General features: G+C 45.6%; 1 protein-coding gene across 10 annotated transcripts in view; it reads left to right on the top strand.

The window, feature by feature from the left end:
- The first annotated feature begins 894 nt into the window (after positions 1–894).
- Positions 895–19,250, top strand: part of MAP4K4 (mitogen-activated protein kinase kinase kinase kinase 4) — a 165,613-nt gene continuing 147,257 nt past the window's right edge. For 4 of the 10 annotated variants that reach the window (XM_053933302.1, XM_053933296.1, XM_053933289.1 and 1 more), the window contains exons 1-2: positions 895–1,536; positions 1,901–1,966. In XM_053933302.1, coding sequence (XP_053789277.1) covers positions 1,480–1,536; positions 1,901–1,966 — 123 coding nt within the window. In that variant the 5' untranslated portion in view covers positions 895–1,479. Of the gene's footprint in view, positions 1,537–1,900; positions 1,967–5,894; positions 6,016–19,250 lie in introns of those variants that run through there. The other 6 variants (XM_053933338.1, XM_053933330.1, XM_053933310.1 and 3 more) reach the window with 3 other exon arrangements.

The following is a 19,250-nucleotide window of genomic DNA, read 5'->3' as shown; positions in this document are numbered from 1 at the left end:
GAGGATTGTTCTGGTCAGGAAGGGGGTCTGAGACAGCTCTGTCAGTAAACGATGCGTTAAAATATGAGAGATGGGTCTGGTTCTGTGGGTTACGATTTGGGTCTCTTTCTGTAGAAATCTCTTCATGAGACACAAATGTTTTTCCTGTGGGCCTGGAGTCTCGAGGCAGGGGGGGGATCTGTGACATTTTGCTGGTCATCTCACCGGGGATGGGAAGAGAAAATATCCCCACCACACGGTGAATGCGAGCCGTGACAGACCCACACTGAGCGCGCTGTCCCGCAGAGGCGCGGCGGGGGCTGCACGGCTCCGTCCTTGCCCTGGGCCTGGCCAGCAGCAGCGTGGGCTGGTCACTGCGGCCGGCGGTGGGGCGGCCGCACGGCCTTGCCGCGGACACGCGTGGGGCTCCCGCCGGCGGGGCCCAGCGCCGGTGGCGGCGGGGAAGGGCCGCCCCGGGTCGCCCCCGCCCCGTGGGGCTATTGTTGGGCGGCGGGGCGGGCAGGCTGCGCGGCCGGCTCTCTCCCCGCCCGCGCTCGCTGGCTCCCTCCCTCTCTCTTTCTCTCTCCCCGCGAGTTTACCCAGCAGTGCTCTGGGGCGGGCGCGTTTCCGCCGGTTTTTCCTGTTGGAGAAGGAAAGGGGGAGCTGTTCTCTCTCTCTCTCTCTCTCTCTCTCGCAGTATATTTTTTCTCCTCCTCCTCCTTCTTCTCCTCCTCCTCCTCCTCCTCCTCCCCGGCTATCTTTGTCTGGCTCGCAGCACCCCACTCCAGCCTCGCGCCCCTGCCCCGCCGCCGCCGGGACGCGCAGCCCCTGCCCGCCGGTGCCCGGCGCCGTTTGATGCGAGGGCAGCGCCGCGGGAAGGGGTCGGAGGCGGCAGGGGCTCCGCCGCGGCGCTGGGCGTGAGCCGCCCCCCCATGCGAGAGCGGGGCCGCGGCTGCCACTGCCGGCTCCCGGCGTGAGCGCCGCCGGCCGGGCCGAGCCGTGCCGTGCCATGCCCGGGTGCGGGGCGCATCGTGAGGCTGCCAGAGGCTGCCGGCACCGGCGCCGCTCCTGCCGCCGCCGCCGCGACATGGTGTGAGCCCGCTGCCGCCGGGGACGCGCGGGCACCCAGCGACTCACCCGCTCACCCACCGACCGGCCGGCCGGGATCCCCGGGGGGATCCAGCCCCGCACTGCAGCGCGGGGAGACGGACGGACGGACAAACCGCAGCACCCCTTCTCCTTCTTCCTTCCCTTCCTTCACCTCCCTTTCCCTCCTCCTCCTCCCACCATCCATCTAACCATCATCCCCCCCGCCAACCCCTCCCAATGCTGAAGAGTTTCAACCCGGCGGGGCTGGAGTGAAGAAGGGCGGAAGGGAGGAGAGGAGCGGAGCGGACCTCCGCGCAATTCACAGCTGCTCCAGGGAGGGGGGAGCGGCCTCGCTATTATTTAACAGAGAAGAAAAAATATTTAAAGGAAAAAAAAAAAAGAGACAGGAAAATGGCGAACGATTCTCCTGCAAAAAGTCTGGTGGATATCGACCTTTCCTCCCTGCGGGTGAGTGCCGGTGCCGGGGGCCGGGGCGGGGGCCCCCCGGGGTTGGCGCGCCCCTTGCCGGGGCTGCGCGGCCGGTGGGGTGGGAGCGGCCGGGCCCGGGGCCGGTGCCGGGGCGAGGGGGGCCGCGGCCGCATGCGGGGAGCCCTCCCGCGGGGGCGGGCGGGGGGACCGCGGCCCTGGGCTGCTTTTCCTTTGTTTGCATGTATTGGCATGTGCGTGGAAAAACAGGGCGCAACAGCTGCACGCCGCCAGCAGCCGGGTTCGCTGGCTGGGCTCTGCCAGCAGCCATCGCCTGAACAAAAATGTAACCCCGCTTCTCTTCTCCCCTTTCCTCCCCCGCCCCTTCTGCCCCTTCCTCCCCTAGGACCCCGCTGGGATTTTTGAACTGGTGGAAGTGGTTGGCAATGGCACGTACGGGCAAGTCTACAAGGTTTGTGTCAGAATTTCTTCTCCTTTTATTGTTGCCGATATTCCAGAGGGTACCCGGTGCCTGCGCCGGGCTGAGCACACGGCTGAAGGCGAGCCACCCGCTCTGGCAACCGGAACAGTGAAGGGTGGTAGAAGTGTTGCCCTTGTCATTGTTGCTGGCCTTGTCAAGTTTGTCAGCCTCTTGGCTTCTGCTTTTTCAGACGGGTACAAATTACTCTCCCAAGTACCCATCCTGTGATGATGAAATACGCCTTTATTGTCCTTATTCTTCTCTGTGCTCCTTCCAGAGAAATGACCAAACCAAGTGGATGCTGTCTGAGTCTGGCTCGGTTATACAAACACGTCCACAGGCTTATTCAGCTTTGCTGCTGGAAATCCTTATAGAAGTTGCTGCTGCTGCAGTGACTTTAAACAAAGACATTGGCCTTAATTAAAATTGTCACCCGGTTTCCTTGTGAGTGTTGAAGGTATTGAGTTGGGGGCGAGTGCATCTGATGGGCTGTGCAGAGTGACAATAATAAGTGACCGAAGCAGAGAAGCTTATTTTGTGGAAATCAGAATTCCCAGAATAACCTGTTTGACAAGTGTATGACTTTAAAAAATAGAAATCAGAGTGTGTCCATGTGGGTGTGAAACTAGCCTACTTTTTTCTTTTTTTTTCTTATTTTACCCTTTAGTATGCAGTCAGTGGAACAAACAAATCTTGAGCTTGCATGACTTTGCAGTGAGTGCTAGCTACCAGGAGGACTAATTATTTGCACGGAGTTAATACTTGGCTAAAGATTGAAGGCTCTAGCCTTAGACTATAGAAATGCAAGATGCATTTGGAGAGAGGGGAGATGAAGATGCTTAGCTACTTGTTTTTTGGTTGTTTTTTTGTTGTTGTTGTTGTTTTTCTTTTTGCTTATAAACAAGGGAGTGTAATTGGTCCGAGTTTCCCTGATGACAAGATACTGCTGCTTGCAGCTCCAGTAACTAAATAAAGTGCTTTGCTGCCTCTTCTGCAAATGAAACACATGTCAGTTTGTTTTGAGGGCGTGAGCTTCAGCCTTCCTGATGGAGAATTAGTCTGCCTGTGCAGGGTATTAGTTGCTTTTTAAGACTTGAGCTCGAATAGCCAGGCTGCTGCTGTTGGTATAAAGCTGGGAAAAAGAATGTGGCTCAAAGGGCCACAGGAGAGGGGAAAGATAAGTAAAAAGCTTTGACACAACCTTGACCATTTAATTTTTTTCTGCCATTTGAAAGGACACAATTTTTTTCTGTAATCCTTTGCTCCCAGAGCTTGCATCATCTGAACCCTTACTAAAAAAAATTAATGGGTTTGAATGTGTGACTTGAAACTCTCCTGTTAATTATTGCAATTTAGTGCATTGTTTCTCAGTGTACTTGTTAATGCTTTTGAGTTAACGAGCAAAGTTCTCCTTAGTTTAACAGTCTTGACAAAAGAAATGTTAAATTTCGTTTTCTTTAGGTAAAGTAGAGCTCTCCCAGAATAGTTAGCATTAGAAATGAAACTGGGCGCATGCATGTATTGTCTCGGAAGAGTTGAAGAGTTGAACGAACACCTGATGTCATCGGTGTCACTGTGATAATGGGGAGCAACAGGCAGTCTCTTTTCTTGCTATAGAGCCTGCTAGACAGTAATGGATTGACAGGTGTTTAAGTTTGGGTTGGCACTGCTTCTTCTTAGGTATTTGCCCACATTTATGTACATACACTGATAATGTGGACACCTAACAGGGCTGTATGTAAACAAATTATACCAAACCAAAAAACTTCCTTGCTGCGATAAACATGTTTCTTTTTAAACTAATGAAATTATGTAAAAAAAAAAAAAAAAAAAATCAGTTGTTACAAAAGTTGTTGCAAAAAAAAAAAAAACCCAAACCTTTTCTTGGGCACTTTTTTTGCTAGGAAAAATGCTCCAGAGACGCCCAAAGATGAGACTGTATGTGTATGTTTTGAGGGCTTTCATAGGAACTGCATAACCGAGGGAGAAACGTATTTATGCCATGTTTCCTTGTTGCCTTCTGCTTTACTTCTACCCAGCAACCACTTCTTGAAATCCCTCTTCCTGGATGGTTTTATTTCCCTTGTAAGCGGTCTGTCATCCCAAGGGGCTGGGGGGTGGGGTGTAGGTTGCTTTTGAGGAGCCGACTCCGAGATGTAGTTTGATGTACTTCCACATTCGTGTACAGGCATCAGCGATGATGTCACCCGGGAGCGGGATTGGCTGGCTACCTGCCACTGCGGGAGGACACGGAGGGAGCGGAGAGGGCATGACGTTATCTCTTTGTCTAGCTCATACACCCGCCGATGATGCCGAAGGTCGTTTGCCTGGCTGGGGAGTCAGCTTTCCAGCAGTGCGGGGAAGGGGAGTGCGCCAACCTGTTGAAAAGCTGAAAATAGTCCTGTTTTTCTCCTCTTTGCCTTAGCTGAGCTAGCTGGAAATAGCTCATCTATCTGGCTGGCAATATTTCTGTAGCTAGTTCTACCTTAGCTATTTATTTAGCTATATGTAGGTGTGTAGATGTTTATACATGTATGAAATGTGCGGGCAGTCCTTGGATGTTTGGCACCTAAATGCAAGTGGAGTTACTCCTGCATTTTATGCATTAAATAGGTTGGCTTATGTGGAGTGTTACTGTGGGCCTGGGACCTCAGTGGTGATATGGTAAAAATACTAAGTTTTCTATTGCTGTGCTTGAATTGGGGTAATGGCTTTAAACTGAGAGTAGGTTTAGATTAGGTATTGGGAAGAAATCCTTTACTGTGAGGTTGGTGAGGTACAGGAACAAGTTGCCCAGAGAACTTGTGGATGCCCCATCTCTGCAAGTGTTCAAGGCTGGGTTGGATGGGGCTTTGTGCAGCCTGGTCTAGTGGAAAGTGTTTCTGCCTATGACAAAGCGGTTGGAACTAGATGATCTTCTGAGATCAATTCCAACCCAAACACTTCTGTGATTCTGAAATCTATAGAGTTTTTATTATTTTCATCTTCATAACCTTGCTTACACCTCTTGTGTGAAGAAGCCTCATGTGTCAAGAGCAGCTTGTTATGCAGGGGTGAATTAATGGGGAAAAAAAAAGAAAAAAAAAAAAAAAAAAAAAAAAGGAGGTTCCCCAGCCCTGGGTATGTAAGAGAAAGGAATGGGTGTTTTGGGGAAGCCTTTGCCCTGCACAGGTGAAGGGGCCGCGGGGATTGGCTCATTCGTCCTGGGGCCAAGCTGAGCTCTACTGCTGCTCAGAAATCCTGGGGAATGAGAGTTGTTTTCCTTTCGTAGTTGGTTCGAAACCCGAGAACGACGGCGTGGAAGTTCCACCACTTAGATTAGAGAGAAAGCAAAGGGTTAAACGCTGCCAAGTACGGCCGGCAGCGTTCCCTCCGAGCCGAGGCGGGAAGGACCGGCCGCAGAACCCCCTGGGTCGGTCGTTCTCACACTTTTAAGGAGTCCTAGGCCAGTGCTGGAGTTGGGAGGGGGAAATTTCCCTTGGCTAGGTCGGTATCAGCTGGCTGGAGCCGAGCGGCGTGTGCGGGCCGGCCCGGGCCGCGCCTGTGCCCGCGGCGGGCGGGGAGCCCCGGGCCGCCCCCCGCCCGCTGCCAGCGCCGCTGGGCCCCCGGCGGGCAGGGCGGCGGCGCGGGGAGCGGCACGGCCCGTGGTGCTGTCAGCCGGGCCCGTGGTGCTGTCAGCCGGGCCCGTGGTGCTGTCAGCCGGGCCCGTGGTGCTGTCAGCCGGGCCCGTGGTGCTGTCAGCCGGGCCCGTGCTCGCTCTGCCTGCCGCTGCCGTGTGGTGCGTCTGGGATGGCGCACGGATGTGCTGCCCCTCCCCTCTTGAGTCAGCCCAGTGCCGCTGCCGAGTAACTGGGACTCGTAGCCAGCTCACCGAGTGATCGGCTGCCTTAAGGGCTTTTTTTGATCTTCTGCAAGTAGTGGGAGAAGCATTTTTAGCATTGCTGCGGTTAGATTTTAGCTTTTCACATCCAGCAGTAAGCTTAATATGAAGTTTGGCCTGCACCAAATGAGAACACTGCTGAAATTTGTCTCAAGATAAGGTCTGAACTGGGTGTTTGCTTCCATTCTGGTTTTGGTATTTTGGGTTTTTTAATGCAAGAATTACCTGTGACCTAAAGGCAATTGGTTAATACTTTTGAAATTTTAAAATCTCTATTATCTGATCATTCATAGAGGCATAAAACATTGCATAAAACAAAATTTTGCTGTTGACACTGAACTATGTTAACTTGCTTAGTCACTTTCTCTTTTATTGTGTACGTGTCTGGTTTTAAACACATCTAGCACCTTTACCATTGTGAGTGTGCTGTTACATCTCACAGACATCGTAATTCTCTTGTGGCAGCAATGACTTGGGTGGAAGGATGTATTTGTGGGAGTTCTGAGGCATAACAGGAGTGCACCAGAAAGATGAGAATTAGAGGATGATACTCCCAATTGCCCTCAACGCAGGCTGGAGTGACTTTCTAAAAGTCTTGTAATAGTTAATTCATAGTGAGGGCTTCTTTTGTTGATCTGTGTTGCAGCCTTCCAAAACTGCAAGTAAATGATGTGTATTGTCTAACTGCTGGCTCGTAAAAGGAAGTGATGTAAGATGTGATCGTTTAAATGCTGATTTGAAAGTAAATTAAAACTGTGCTAAATGTTTTCCCATGCTAAGGATACCCTATTTGTGTCTTAATGGACTTTCTGTCTTATAAGGTGACTGTGTTGGGGGGGGTAGGAAGATAGGACAGTTCTTGGTATTCTCTAGTAACTCAGTTAAGGGTGTTTTTTCTGCTCTCTCTCCCCTTTGTTTCTCTCACTGCTAAAGGGACGTCATTGTGGATTCAAATGATTTTGTTAAACATGAATACAATTCTAGTCTTATCACTATAAAGACAAACTGCACTGGGGATCAGTGAGGTCACTGGCTTTCAGGAACTGGTCCAGACCAGCTCTCTTAAGTATGAATTGCACTTCTTCCCTTAGTCCTCTGATTTTTTTGTGAATTGTGCTGCAAAGTGAGACCATGCTGTTTTAGAAATCATGAAGGACCAGGCAGCGGCTGGAATGTTGGCATTTTTTTGGGTCCTTCAGCTAGATGTTTACTCTCCTGTCCTCCCCTAAACTGGCTGAACTTTTGACCAGTTCTCCATCACCCAAATCCTTCTTAATTAAATACACAAAAGCTAGGCAGGTGGCCAGTGGGGATTATTGATATTTATTTTTATTAAAAAAAAAAAAAAAAGAAAAAGAGAAAAGAAAGCAACGTGCCAGTTGTGTGTAACCACATGTCCCTCTTGTTCTTCCTCCCCCAGTCCCATCTGTCTCTTTGCAAAATGTGGGGGTTTTGCAAACTCCTGGGGCAGGGACTCCTTATTCTGAACTAATTAGAAGAGGACCCAGCAGTCTGGTACTTGGGTGTGTGCAGGGCTTGGAGGTGATGGATGTAACAAGATCCAGCCCAGAGTTTTGTGCTGACTCCTAGAAAATTTTTTCACCTTTCTATTGGAATATATTTCAACTGGTGTGGATAAAATTTCAGTTGAAATCATCTGGTACTCACTCCTTGCTTTTTGCATGTGTGGGCTCTCTCCCCCTTGGCAATGGTGGGGGTCATTTCCCTGGGCTTGTGTGGGTGGATGTTTTTCCCCATTAAGGTCTCTTCTTCTTGCACCAGGCATGAGGGAGGTGAGCTTTATCTGTAAGGCCTGGAGTAGGGGTTTTTAGTCACTTTGGGATAGTGAAGAAAGGAGGAAACGAGGAATGCACACCTTCCATTCCTTACTTAATTTTTATTCTCTCCTAGCAGTGTCATGTAGTTTGGTGACATGTTGTCAACTTCCAAGCGCTAGAGCCTTGGCTTGATTGTGTGCAGAAATCCTTGTTTTGGTCTCTGTGATGATAGCAGGTCTGCACCTCCCACCCAAGGGAATGATGTAGAGGAACGTCCCCAAAGGCAATGCAGCATTCATTATAAGAGGTGCTCACCCTTTGCATTTCCTTGCCTTCAGCATATACATTTTTTAGAATAAATTTTTTGGATGAGAATGCTAGCTAACTTTTCTCATGTGGTCTAGCATGTGTTTGTATATACACATATTATGTTCTAGTAATCTTTTCAAGTGGTACTTGCTGTTGCAGGAGTGATTTTAGGCCGGTATGTTGTATGCCCGCCCTCCTGAGATGTGTTTTCTGTGGAGGAAAGTGGTATTTTTGTTTTTTCCATTTTACATTTCTGACTGTACACTCAGGCTTCACCAGGCTTTGGATGACGTTGATATTTAAGCTCAATAGCATTGACTTGCACAATGTGAGCTTGACTGTAGTCAAAGTTACAGTAAGATCCTTATCTGCATCGTTATTTTTGCTCTCAGCCCACAGAAAGTGGTGGAAAGAATTCAGCTAGCTTGCTTGAACGAGAGGTGGATTTGGGAGGGGATCTCATAGCTTTGCACAAGAGTTCTCTTATCAAATACTTTATGTAACATTGTGGGTCCCTTATTATTTCTCAGGTTAGCACAGGCTCAAGAAAAGATACTTTTGGCTCTAAAATGAGACAGCTATGGGAAGGAGGAGAAAAAAGCTCACACTTGTGCATACTTCTTGGGAACGTTGAGGCAGCTTTGATTGTAAAGGGCTTGGGGATTGTGACACTGCATCTCAATATTATTTCTAAAGTGTATTTTCTGCTTTGGATGTGTTGTGAAACACTTTCATAGAGACACAAAAAATATGACACTAGTTACAAGCTGGGGATTACTACTGAATGGCCAATATGCTGCTGTGAAGCTCATGATACTTCCACCTAAGCCTCATTCCTGGTCCCCTGTCATGTCCTGGGCTTGATGTATCTCCTCCAAGGTGGCCATGGGGCCCTGTAGTCCTAACTCATGTGGTATCTATTTCAGTGTTAGAAAAAGGACAGAGCAGCTTTTTGAAAGAGGAGCAAATACTGGCTAGACTTGATAGTATTGCAAACAAAGCACTCCCCTGCTCTCCCAGGCTTTGCTGTCCTGCAGCAGAGTGAAATCTGCTGTTCTGAGTGTAATGAATAATTACAATTTGACCTTAATGGTGTTGGTTTTAATTTGCTTCTGATTGGGCAATCTGTGAAAAGCACCACTAAAGAAGGATGAAATCACAGGGGCTGGGCAGTGGAGATGCTCACTGTTTCAGAGAATTTGCACTTTTGAGGCACATAAGGATCAGATAGAGGTATGGATGGAGTAGGCATCTCTCCACTTTACTTAGAAATTGGTGCAACTACGTCCTATCTCTAATGCCCTGTGCAGCTCAACTGTGTGGGCATGAAGGGTGTTGACATCTCCCAAAGGTTCTTCTATAGCCTCCTGCTTGACCTTGCATCATAGTTGCAAGTGAAAGGTGAAATCTATGGGAAGATTTGGAGTTAGGAAGAGATAGTAGGACAGTTCAGAGAGAAGCAGTCTACTGAAGATGAATTTACAGAAGAAATCAGAAGATGAAGGAGAACATGGCTTAAATGTAGAGACTGAATTAGAGGACTGTTCATAGTTGTGGGCTAGAAAAAGTAGCATGGAGTCAGGGAAGTATTTAATATAAGAAAAAGTAAGGGACACTTTAGTTGTTAGTAGAAACATTAGCACATATAATTAATATTAAAAAAAATATATTATGAAAAATATTAGCTTGTAGCCATGGCAGCTCACTAAATCAGCCAGGCTTTGGGTTTATGCAGACCAGAGGAATGTTCATTGACAAAGGTTTTTGTGCTGATTTCAGCATGGCCCAGGCTGAGGAGACCTCCCTTAGCCCAACTAGCTGTGTTATGTGCCAGAATAAGGGATGTCTTTTGGGGGAGATTGTTTCACACTCCTAGGAGAACGCTTCTTTCCCACTGGAGCTGCACCTTCCCAGATTGCTGTGGCACTGTGGCTGTCATTATCACTGTACAAACAGGACACTGCAAGTGCCAACAGGTCTTGATTGGCCTGTCTAGCAATAAAACAGCTAACGTGGTGAAACTCCTAACATGGATGCAGTTATACTGGTATTGTAGGGCTTATCTAGTATGTCTCTGTCACCTCCCTTTGGAGCTGTCCTGTGGCGCATTGATAACAGTTGGTCTCTGTGCAGGGATTGCAGTGACTCATGGCTTTGTACCTGTGGCTGAAGGAGCCACGTGAACTGTAGCCACTCTCTTCCTGGATCAAGGTAGCGCTATCCCTGGAAAAGGTCTGCTGTGGGCTGCAGTCAGGATGTGGCTGCTGGGGCTGTTGGTGGTGTGCCACGGACATCTGTCTGCTTCCTCTCCTGCCCCTGTGTGCCTTTGAGCACCCCAGTAACTCCGTGGCTCTGGGGCTGCTGGCGAGGTCCACTTGCTTAGTGCTCATCTCACCACCTCACCTTTAGAAAGTCCTAAAAGATCCCTCTGGGCACTGTAGGTTTGCAGCTTTGGAGGTGTGGTGCTGCTCCACTCTGTACCTGCTTCCGAAGGTTTTCCTTCTAATGCTACCCTGCACATGGAAATGCAGGTCCACATGTCCATCTATGGCATCCCTCTGCTGCTTCTTTGACTACTCACTCTATGATGTCTTATCCCCCAAAATGACTTTTCCTTTCAGTTTGTCTGTCCATGGAGTTCCCCTTAGTTCACTGGATATTTTAGGATTCTGAAAGTCAGGCTGGTTTTATGTGTAAATATTTGGGTTCCCATCTTTTAATGTTGTACCACTCCATGGTATGGCTGTAGTTTCTGCACTTGGAAACTTCATCAGAGGACAGAGGTGAAATGCGAGTGTTACTTAGGTAGGTAAAAGAATGGCAGCAGCTCAAAATAATTGGTTGCATCAGATCTGTTTTTTTAACTGCCTGTGGACTATCAAGGCAATAGTTTATTCTTGCTGGTTTACCTCAAAGCTGATGCACCCTGGGATTGGCACTGTTAAAAATTACTTGAAGTCTTAAAAATATGACAGTTTCGGTTAAGGTCTGGAAGTTTCAAGAACTTCTTCCGAGGATTGAGAGAGGGTAGCTATAGGGAATGACAGTGGGCAAGAGTTCATGATTCTAATTTAAACTCTAAGCTCAAAACAAAATAAACCTGTCTCAAAAGTTGCTCCCTAAACTTTGAGCTGTGTAATGGTATTGGATTGTTTTGTTTTCAAATGCAGAAAAGAAAAACTTAAGGTCTATGGGTCTTAATGTGTTATCGTAAAGTATTATATGCCATGCTTGGGTTTATGCGGTTTATGCCATGCGGATATCTTAGAATCCGGGACCCCCCAATATTATTTTGGTTCATTATTTTTCTTTATTTTTGTGATTCCCAGAGGAAAATCAGGAGATAACTTAGAAGGAGACACAGCTATGCCCATCTTACAAGGCTGTTGTCAAGAGGGAACACCTGTAAGTGAGTTATAAACCCTTACAGATAGGGGTGCAGAAAGAAAGTCAGCATGCTGGTGAACCCTAGCTGTATGTAATCTACTGCCATGAGCTACTGAAATAATCAAAATAATTCTTGGGGAAACTGGTGCGGCAGAGTTTGGAAATAATAATGAAGTATTTGCTGACTGGAAGCCACACTTAAATTTGTTTTGTGCTTCCCAAAAAACTGAGAGTGCTGTGTATCTTCAGTTATGTTATGGAGGCTTGATGGGTGAAAAATGCATTTTGTAGTGAGAGCTGCTTTTACACACAGATGCTCAGTAATTCACAGCTTGTTTCTGTGCAGTGGGTTAGGATGGTACTTTTGAAGGTGCTTAAGTAGGTAGGCTGTCCTTTTGCTGTCTGATGTGAGCTGTGTGCTCTTGGACTCAGTGGAGAGAAATAGAACAGGGGAATGGCTTCTAGAGATAGCCTACCATAGGATGAGATAAATTCCTCTTTACCTGAGTCTTTGTCTGTTAGTTAAAATGGGGACTTTTGATGAATGTCTCAGTTTTATGTCTTGTGATATCTTAAGATTGGACAGATTGACCCCACTCTGTACCATGCATGTAGCAGCTCTGGCAGTCCATGTTCTTTGTGGGATATATAGTAAGAGTGAAGATACCTTTGTAAGTGAATGTATGAAAGTGAGTGACATGTGAAACCTCACTGGCCCATCATGGAAGGGAAACATCCATGTTCTCAAAAAAACTCATAAGTGACCTGTTTTTGCATGTACCAAGAGGTGAATGTGCTTGCTCTCAGTTAGGATTCTCAGCACTCTTACATAAGATATGGTAACTTGTATGAGACAGTTTTTCTCAATCAGTTCCCTCACAAGTTTTGCAGAAATAAATCTATCAGTGTGAAAAGCAGTCAGTGTCTTGTGTCTCCTCTGTGTGCTTCAGCAGTAAGCACTAGGGTTGTTCCTGTTCAGGTAGATTATACATCTACAGAGAACACATTTAATCTAGGTTACTGTTTGTCAGGTGAGAATTATAGAAGTACTTTAGCTTTTTGATGATCTTGATAAGGGTTGTAATTTAATGCCTGTTGTTCAAACAGTTTTTTTTCAAATGTGTGCTTCTCTGTCAGGTATCCTTTCCCATCAAACCTGTTTGGTTTTTATATATTTATTTTTCCCACCTGTGTTGCTATAATTGCTTCTTCCTGTCTGTAAGCTCAGCTAGTAGAATTTAGTCTGATTGTGATTCTTGTGTTTAAATCTCAACCTGTTCTAAATCCAAGTATCTTTTCTCTGATTAACACTTGTGTTTTTTTGAGACCTGGATATTCCTTCAACAGCTACAGTGGACATTCCTGAAGTACTTGAAGCTTCAGAGTCTGCACCATTTGTTAAACTGAACTTTCAGTTGCATGGCAATCTCCTGTACAAACACAGAAGGAAGTGGAACTCTCATGTGCTTCTCTGATACTCAAGTTATCCACTGTACTTTACTAGGGTGAGGAGATGGGAGGGAAGTATGGTAGGGAATTGATGTAATTTATTCCCAGCCACCTGGGAAATATGTGACAGAGATACAGTCTAAACCTCTGAACACAGAGCAGTTATGTGCTCTAACCAAAAGAGATCCCTTCCTTTGCCTTAGTACTGGCTGGGGTCAGTTATTATGCTTACCCGTGGCAAAGAGAGGGAAGACTTTGCATGCTGACTGTGTGGTATCTTAAAAACTGCCCAGAGAAAGGGTCTAAATATCCTGGGGTGACTGGGTAGGTGGATCTCATAGAGCGAGTCTCATGGTACCCTTGCTTGTTTTACTTGTATTTGTGGTGGAGTTATGTGCTGGCATGCAGTTGGTGAGGTTTCTACTTAACTGTCTTTTGCAGAAAGGCCTGAACTGAATTACTCACATTTAACTGTACTGCTGTCTGTAACGGAGGTGAGGAAGGTATTAGGTTATTTTACCATGACTAAACAGCAGCTTTAATACCTTTAAAATTGGTATATTGACATTTATGAGCAGATATCACATTACAGTGATAGCTTCAGGGGCCTTCTGCTGCATATAAGAGGTCTTGGTTGCTTTAGAAAGCAAATAAATAAAATTTTAAAGGTACCCTAACACAGCTAAGCATGTTAAATTGAAAATGAAAGGTGATGCTATATCCTTAGATTATCCTGTCAACTGCTGCTATTTCAGCAGATGAAGTTAATGATGTACTGTCGCAGGAGAAGGAACAAAAGGTGCATCACTGAGAACTATGGGGGAGTCTGGTATATGAGAGCTTGTCCTGGGGTCTCTTTGGAGTAGTCCCTGTGCTGCAGAGTTGGGATTTGGCAGAGCTGGCATGACTCCAGGCTCCCTTAACTTGTCGCCTTCGCCTGTGTTTCTGGTGTGGTCTTGTGGGGGAAGAAAGAATGTCAGCCTATTAATAGTGACAGCACAGGCTTTCTCATCTTCATCTCTTAAAAATCACTGGAATGCTTTGAATAATGAATAAATGATTTTTTTACTTTTTTCTTTTTAATCTGGGTGTTGTGAAAGGTATACTTTGCTCTTCTTTTCTTTCCCCCATGTGGAACACACTGAAATTCTCTGACCTGACTTGTCCTTGGGGACTATGAAGAACAATCTGTACAGCTCCCCCTGTGCGTTTTCACCAAGAGTTAAGTTCTGGGGTGATGACAAGTGAATATGGAGAAAATGTTTCAAGTCATGTGAAAGAAATGTTACTTACTAAATAACTTGAGTGTTAAAAGAAGGAATGGGAAAAGCTTTTCTTAGCCTTTTTGCAATCTTACATGGCAAGGAATGAAAATCTTTAATATTGACCTAATTTTATTTGTATTTAAGATCAAAGAGACTTTGTGAATGAGTTGCTTGTCTTGTCTGTCAGAGGCTTTATGGTCTTCTGAATGGCTTGAGGCACTAAATCAGTTCTGAGTAATGTTACCTTTCCTTAGGTTTCCTCTGAGGTAATGGAAGAGTGTTCTAGTTTCTCCTTCAGGAATAAAGATATATTCATTTTTGAGAAGACTTCTTTTGGGCTAATTGCTGAGTTTGGAGGTGCCCCCTCATGGACCAAGTGTTGTAGCAGTGCTTATGCTAGGCTTTGGGAAAGGAGGAGAGAAATGGGCAATGAAACCACTGTTGTTGACACTGCCGCTTTGTTCACAGATCAAGTCCTTGGCTTTGGAGTGTCCTCATCTGCTGCTGCTCTGCACCTCTAAGCTCTTTGCTAGCAGAGTGTGTAGTCAGTGCGTGCTAGTGTTGTAAGAAAACACTATGTTTTGTATACATATTCTATGGTTATACTGGTCTGTGTGGGAAAGGGGAGGGTTTTATTTTGTGCTTCCCATCAGAAGGATTTTCTGTTGCAGAAAGGAGAAGGGAAGGTTAAGCAGACAGATGGAACACCTTGAGTGGTATCTGGTTGCTTTATTCCTGCAGGGAGAGGGATCCTGCTGGCTTACATGATTCAGAGCTGTGCTGAAAGCACTGGGTCTTGGAGATACCTGGGATTGCTGGAGAATCTTGTGACCCACTAGCACTATAATGTGGATTTTAATCTTTCTCTGTAACTCAGATAGGAGAAGATGGGAAAAAGATATATGCCTTTCAAATCTATAAAGATGGCATCAAAGTAGTTTGCAGGTCCTTGTGAGTTTGGAAACAAAGCCATTAGACTTGAGTGTTAAAGTGTTTTGTTACTGCTAAAATCTCTTCACCCTGTAGGATTCCTATGCTTAGGAAAAGAGAAGATTCTTTTTAAGGGAAGAATCCCAAATCCTCTTCTTTCTTTAAGAATTCTTTTTGTGGGTACCGTTGTCTCAGCTGTTGGCTGTTGTGAAATTGCACATGTGGATGAAAACCCACTGAATAGGGTGTGGATGCTACAGTACCTCTGGGGGGGTGGTAGTTGTGTCTTCTGAGCCTTGACTGCTTGTGGACCTTTGTCAGTGGTGGATGCTGCTGACTTGGCAGTGCCTCTTCTCACCTCTGCTCTGAGATGGTGCTCATTTCTGGGAGTGAGAGGTGCCCAATAAATGGGAATATCACAAAGCCACTTGTATTGCTGAAATTTACCAATATCTGTCTTTTTGTCAAGGTTAGCTGAAAAGCTTGGGTTGTGTTTTTCTTGCAAGAGCGCTTGGTTTAAAGCTCCATTAATTGTGTGTCAGTTACCATATGTGTTATGATAATAACCAAGAGTGGAAAAGACTAGATTTATTTCAGTAAACATTTCACCTAGTAAAATTTTAATAGCTTGACCATCTTCAAAGGCCATTCCTTTTTCTTCTGTGCAGATTGTGCACCCAGCAGCAATACAGAGTGTTTTCCTGAGAGATGTGTTTATAACCTGACCTTGAGATGCTGCTCTTTCCAAGATGCGGACAAGGTTGTCCCAAAGATACTCAGTCCTGAGTTTCTTTGCAAGGCAGAGATTGAGTTTGCCTCTGCTGTGCTGGATTTTGTGGGTTTCTTTTAATAGTGATTATGGACAGCTTTGAAAGATGATAAAAACAACATGTTGAAATGACTAGGAACTGAATCACAGCCGTCAGCAAAACCACCTCGTTTCGGGAACGGTTCTGCGTGACAGCAGAAAGTCTTGTGAGCACCCGAGCCAAACTTCTCTTCAACAAATATGGGATTCTATGGGTGAATGTTTTGAGGGAAATGTTCTGAACATCTTTGCTCTCTCAGGCTAGCAGGAATGCACACCTTAACAGATTATGAAACCACCAGTATGCTCATAATTTAAGAGATGTAAATGTCATTTGAGAGATAAAAAAGTGTGGTGGAATAAGAGCATGATAGAAGCAATCCCTGTGCAGAGTTGAGGTGTATATTGGTTAGCTTAGATTACTTTTGTAAAACCAGAAGTACTTTGACTCTCCAGGAACAGACCCTGTCTGCTGAAGTCAGAGGAACTAAACTGAGTGTCAGTCTGGCTCTGGAGCTTGTGGTTAGAACTGTGTGGGCAAAGGCTGGCACATTTTTGGTTTGAGACAATGTTCACTTGTCAGACTTGAGAGAAAGAAGTATTCTTTCTAGAAATAACACTTCTCGGAAGTACCTCAGGTCCTTAACTTCTTTGATTTATTCTTTAATCTTTTTTTGTATAATAAATTTTGTAATTTTGTCCTTTCTCTTAGTGGTGGCAGATTTTTCTCCCTTTGTGTGGTTTGTTTTGTCCTTGTTGTCTTCCTTCATACTCACCTGATGTGGGTGAATTCCTCCTGCTAGTCCCCCTTCCTCTAAACTCTATACTCATCATCTTTTGCATTTCTTCCTCTAGGCTTGTCTGAGGCTTTGTATTTTTGTCTAAAAGTAACTTAACAAATAGGAAGGATATGGTTAAATCCACATGACCTCTGGTATATTGGCTGTAGTTCTGTCAAGATGAATGAGGTATATTTGTTTTTACATTAATCTGTTGCTCCACATGCATTCTGTATTTCTATAATTTTTTATGGTCTCTTTTTACCGTGGATTTCTGAAGGAATGAAGCTCTGTCCACTTCATTCTGTCCTCAACACTTTTTCAACCTTAGGGTGGACTTCAGCTGTGATTTGATTTGGGTTATGGGTTTGAAATCCTTACAAGTTTCATGAAAAAATAGATGACTAAGTAGATGGGAGTGAGAGAGCCTGTTTGCTCTTCTCCTCTACCCTTCTCAGTTAAACCCCCTCGTTATGAGTCATTGGGAAGGTGTGTGCCCAAGCTTCAGGTAACCCCTGCTTGCAGATCTGTGTTCTGCTCGAGTGGGGTATTTTTTTTACCCTGGTCTTTCAGAGGAAAAGGCTGGTATCATTTTCTGAAGTTCAGGTGTTCCATCCCCCATCAGTCAGAGGAGCTCTGAGGGGGGCATGCTCTCTGCTTTCTCCCAGGGCTTCTGTCTCCACTGGGATTGCAGATGTGAGATTTGGATATGCTCACTTAAGTGCATTGAAAGTCTTTGTCTAGACAAGGCATGCTGCCCTTGACACATGCTAAGTTGGTGTGGTTGAAAGCCTCGGGTACTTAGTGTGTGCTAACCTCGGGAGGTAAATCCAGGGCTAGACAAGCCCCCTAAGGAGGTGATGGACAAGGTGGGGATTTCTTTGCATTTGCTGTGACTTCAGCTGGTGCCTGAATGCAAAACTAGTAGTAAACAGTCATAAACCCTGGATGCTTTTTCTCTTGTCAGCTCCTGTCTGAATAGGGGCTTTTTCATGACACATGCTTGTTTGCTCATGTTTCTCTTTTAAGGAAAGCAGTTAAACTAAGCAATAACCACCAGTAATTCAGTGCTCTGTTAAGCATGTAATAAACCAAGCCCCAGATCTCTCAGTCTGGAGTCATTAGAGACTGCCACCTTTGTTTCTCTCTTGCAGGGGAGGAGGGAAGAAATGGGGCACGACCGGCTTTTGGTGTGGGAAGGACAAAAGGGCGCCAAGCCAGGGGAGAGGTGTGATGGTGCAATGCTCCCAGGACAGGCACCGCCGTCCTGCCCCAAGAGTGCAGGGTCAAACCCCAGCCTCTCTCTGCTCTCTGCCTGCGGTGGCAAAACATTGTGAAGTCTGCTTCAAATTTGTTCAAAGAGGAGTTGCAGCCCCTTGTGATTGCTGTCAATTCAAGTATGGGTCTCAGCTCATCCTTCTGATGCAGCCACCTCTCCTTGACTACAAGGCTTGAAATCATATTCTGACCTTTGTTTAATCCAAGAGCAGCCCACCTGTGGGCTAGCCAGTAGCTGATTCTATTCTGCTCTGCTTGCAGTCATTGCTAAAATACAGTCTTCTACTAAGTTATCAAGTGGATTTTGTTGGAATTTTTGTTTTGGTTTTTTGTTTTTGTGTTTTTTTTTAGTAAAACTAGTCCATGCAAGTGTTGGTACAAAGTAGAAACAAAGCAAAGGCTTTAACCAATATGTGGATACGTATTTAGGACATGTGTATTAGAGAGTTCTGGGAAACTCTTGCTGTAAAAAACAAAATTGAAGTGCCGTCTTATCTCTGAACTGCCCCTTTAAGCCTAAAACACAGCCTCTGAAAGTCAGTTTGCTCTTTGACAAAGAGAATGGCTTCATACTCTCTCTATGATCCTGCAAAAAGCATTTCCAGAGGGTACCTTTCTTATACTTATGCAGAACAAATTTTAGCAAAGCATTTCACTTTCTTCTCTCTTCAGATTTATGAAAATGAACTCCATCATGACTTTTCAAAGTGTGGGTTTAAGCAGAAACTCTCAAGGCATTTCAGTGCTGGTTCTGATGCAGCTGTTAGTTTAAGAATTCTCTTTTTAAACTGGAGGTGGCTGTTAATTTTATTCAGGAAAGGAAAATGCGGTGTTGAGCTGGATAAACCGTAGTTTAGCTGATACTTATTTTGAGATTGGGTGTGGCAGGTAAAAAGACATTCTATCAGAAACACGAAAGAAGAAAGACTGGTTTCAATTTTGTTACAACAAATTTTAACAACCTTTCCTAAAATTTTCTCCTTCTGTAACTCAAATTACCAGCACTGCCATCCGTGCCACCAGCACTGCTGATGGAGAGTACCATCACCCCCTGACATCCTGCTTTGATTTCTTTGTTGCAACACTTGTGCCTTTTCAAAATGTATTGTGGCATTCAGTGTAGGTTATTTAATATACAAGAGCTTTTGATTCTTGGTCCTCTAGGTGTAAGGAGGTGCCTAGTGGCTCTGTAACTGCTGAATGGCAGTGTAAAAGTAGGTGCTAGGCAACTGTTAAAGAGGAAGTGGGGGAATCAAGGGAGGAGAGCAGGTTGTCTCAGTGGGTCTGCCTTCATTAGCTTGGCTTGAAGCTTCCACATGGACTGTCACCACATCCCATCTCTGGCTCTGTGGGTTAGCCCCTGTGATTGTCCCCCTGGGACTGTGTGGGCACCATGGCCTTAAGAAATGGTC

Source organism: Vidua chalybeata, chromosome 2 (genome assembly GCF_026979565.1).
Source record: "Vidua chalybeata isolate OUT-0048 chromosome 2, bVidCha1 merged haplotype, whole genome shotgun sequence".
In the NCBI taxonomy this organism is placed as follows: domain Eukaryota; kingdom Metazoa; phylum Chordata; class Aves; order Passeriformes; family Viduidae; genus Vidua; species Vidua chalybeata.
Note: the sequence above shows the minus strand (reverse complement) of the source record. Positions and strands in the feature narration are given on the sequence as shown.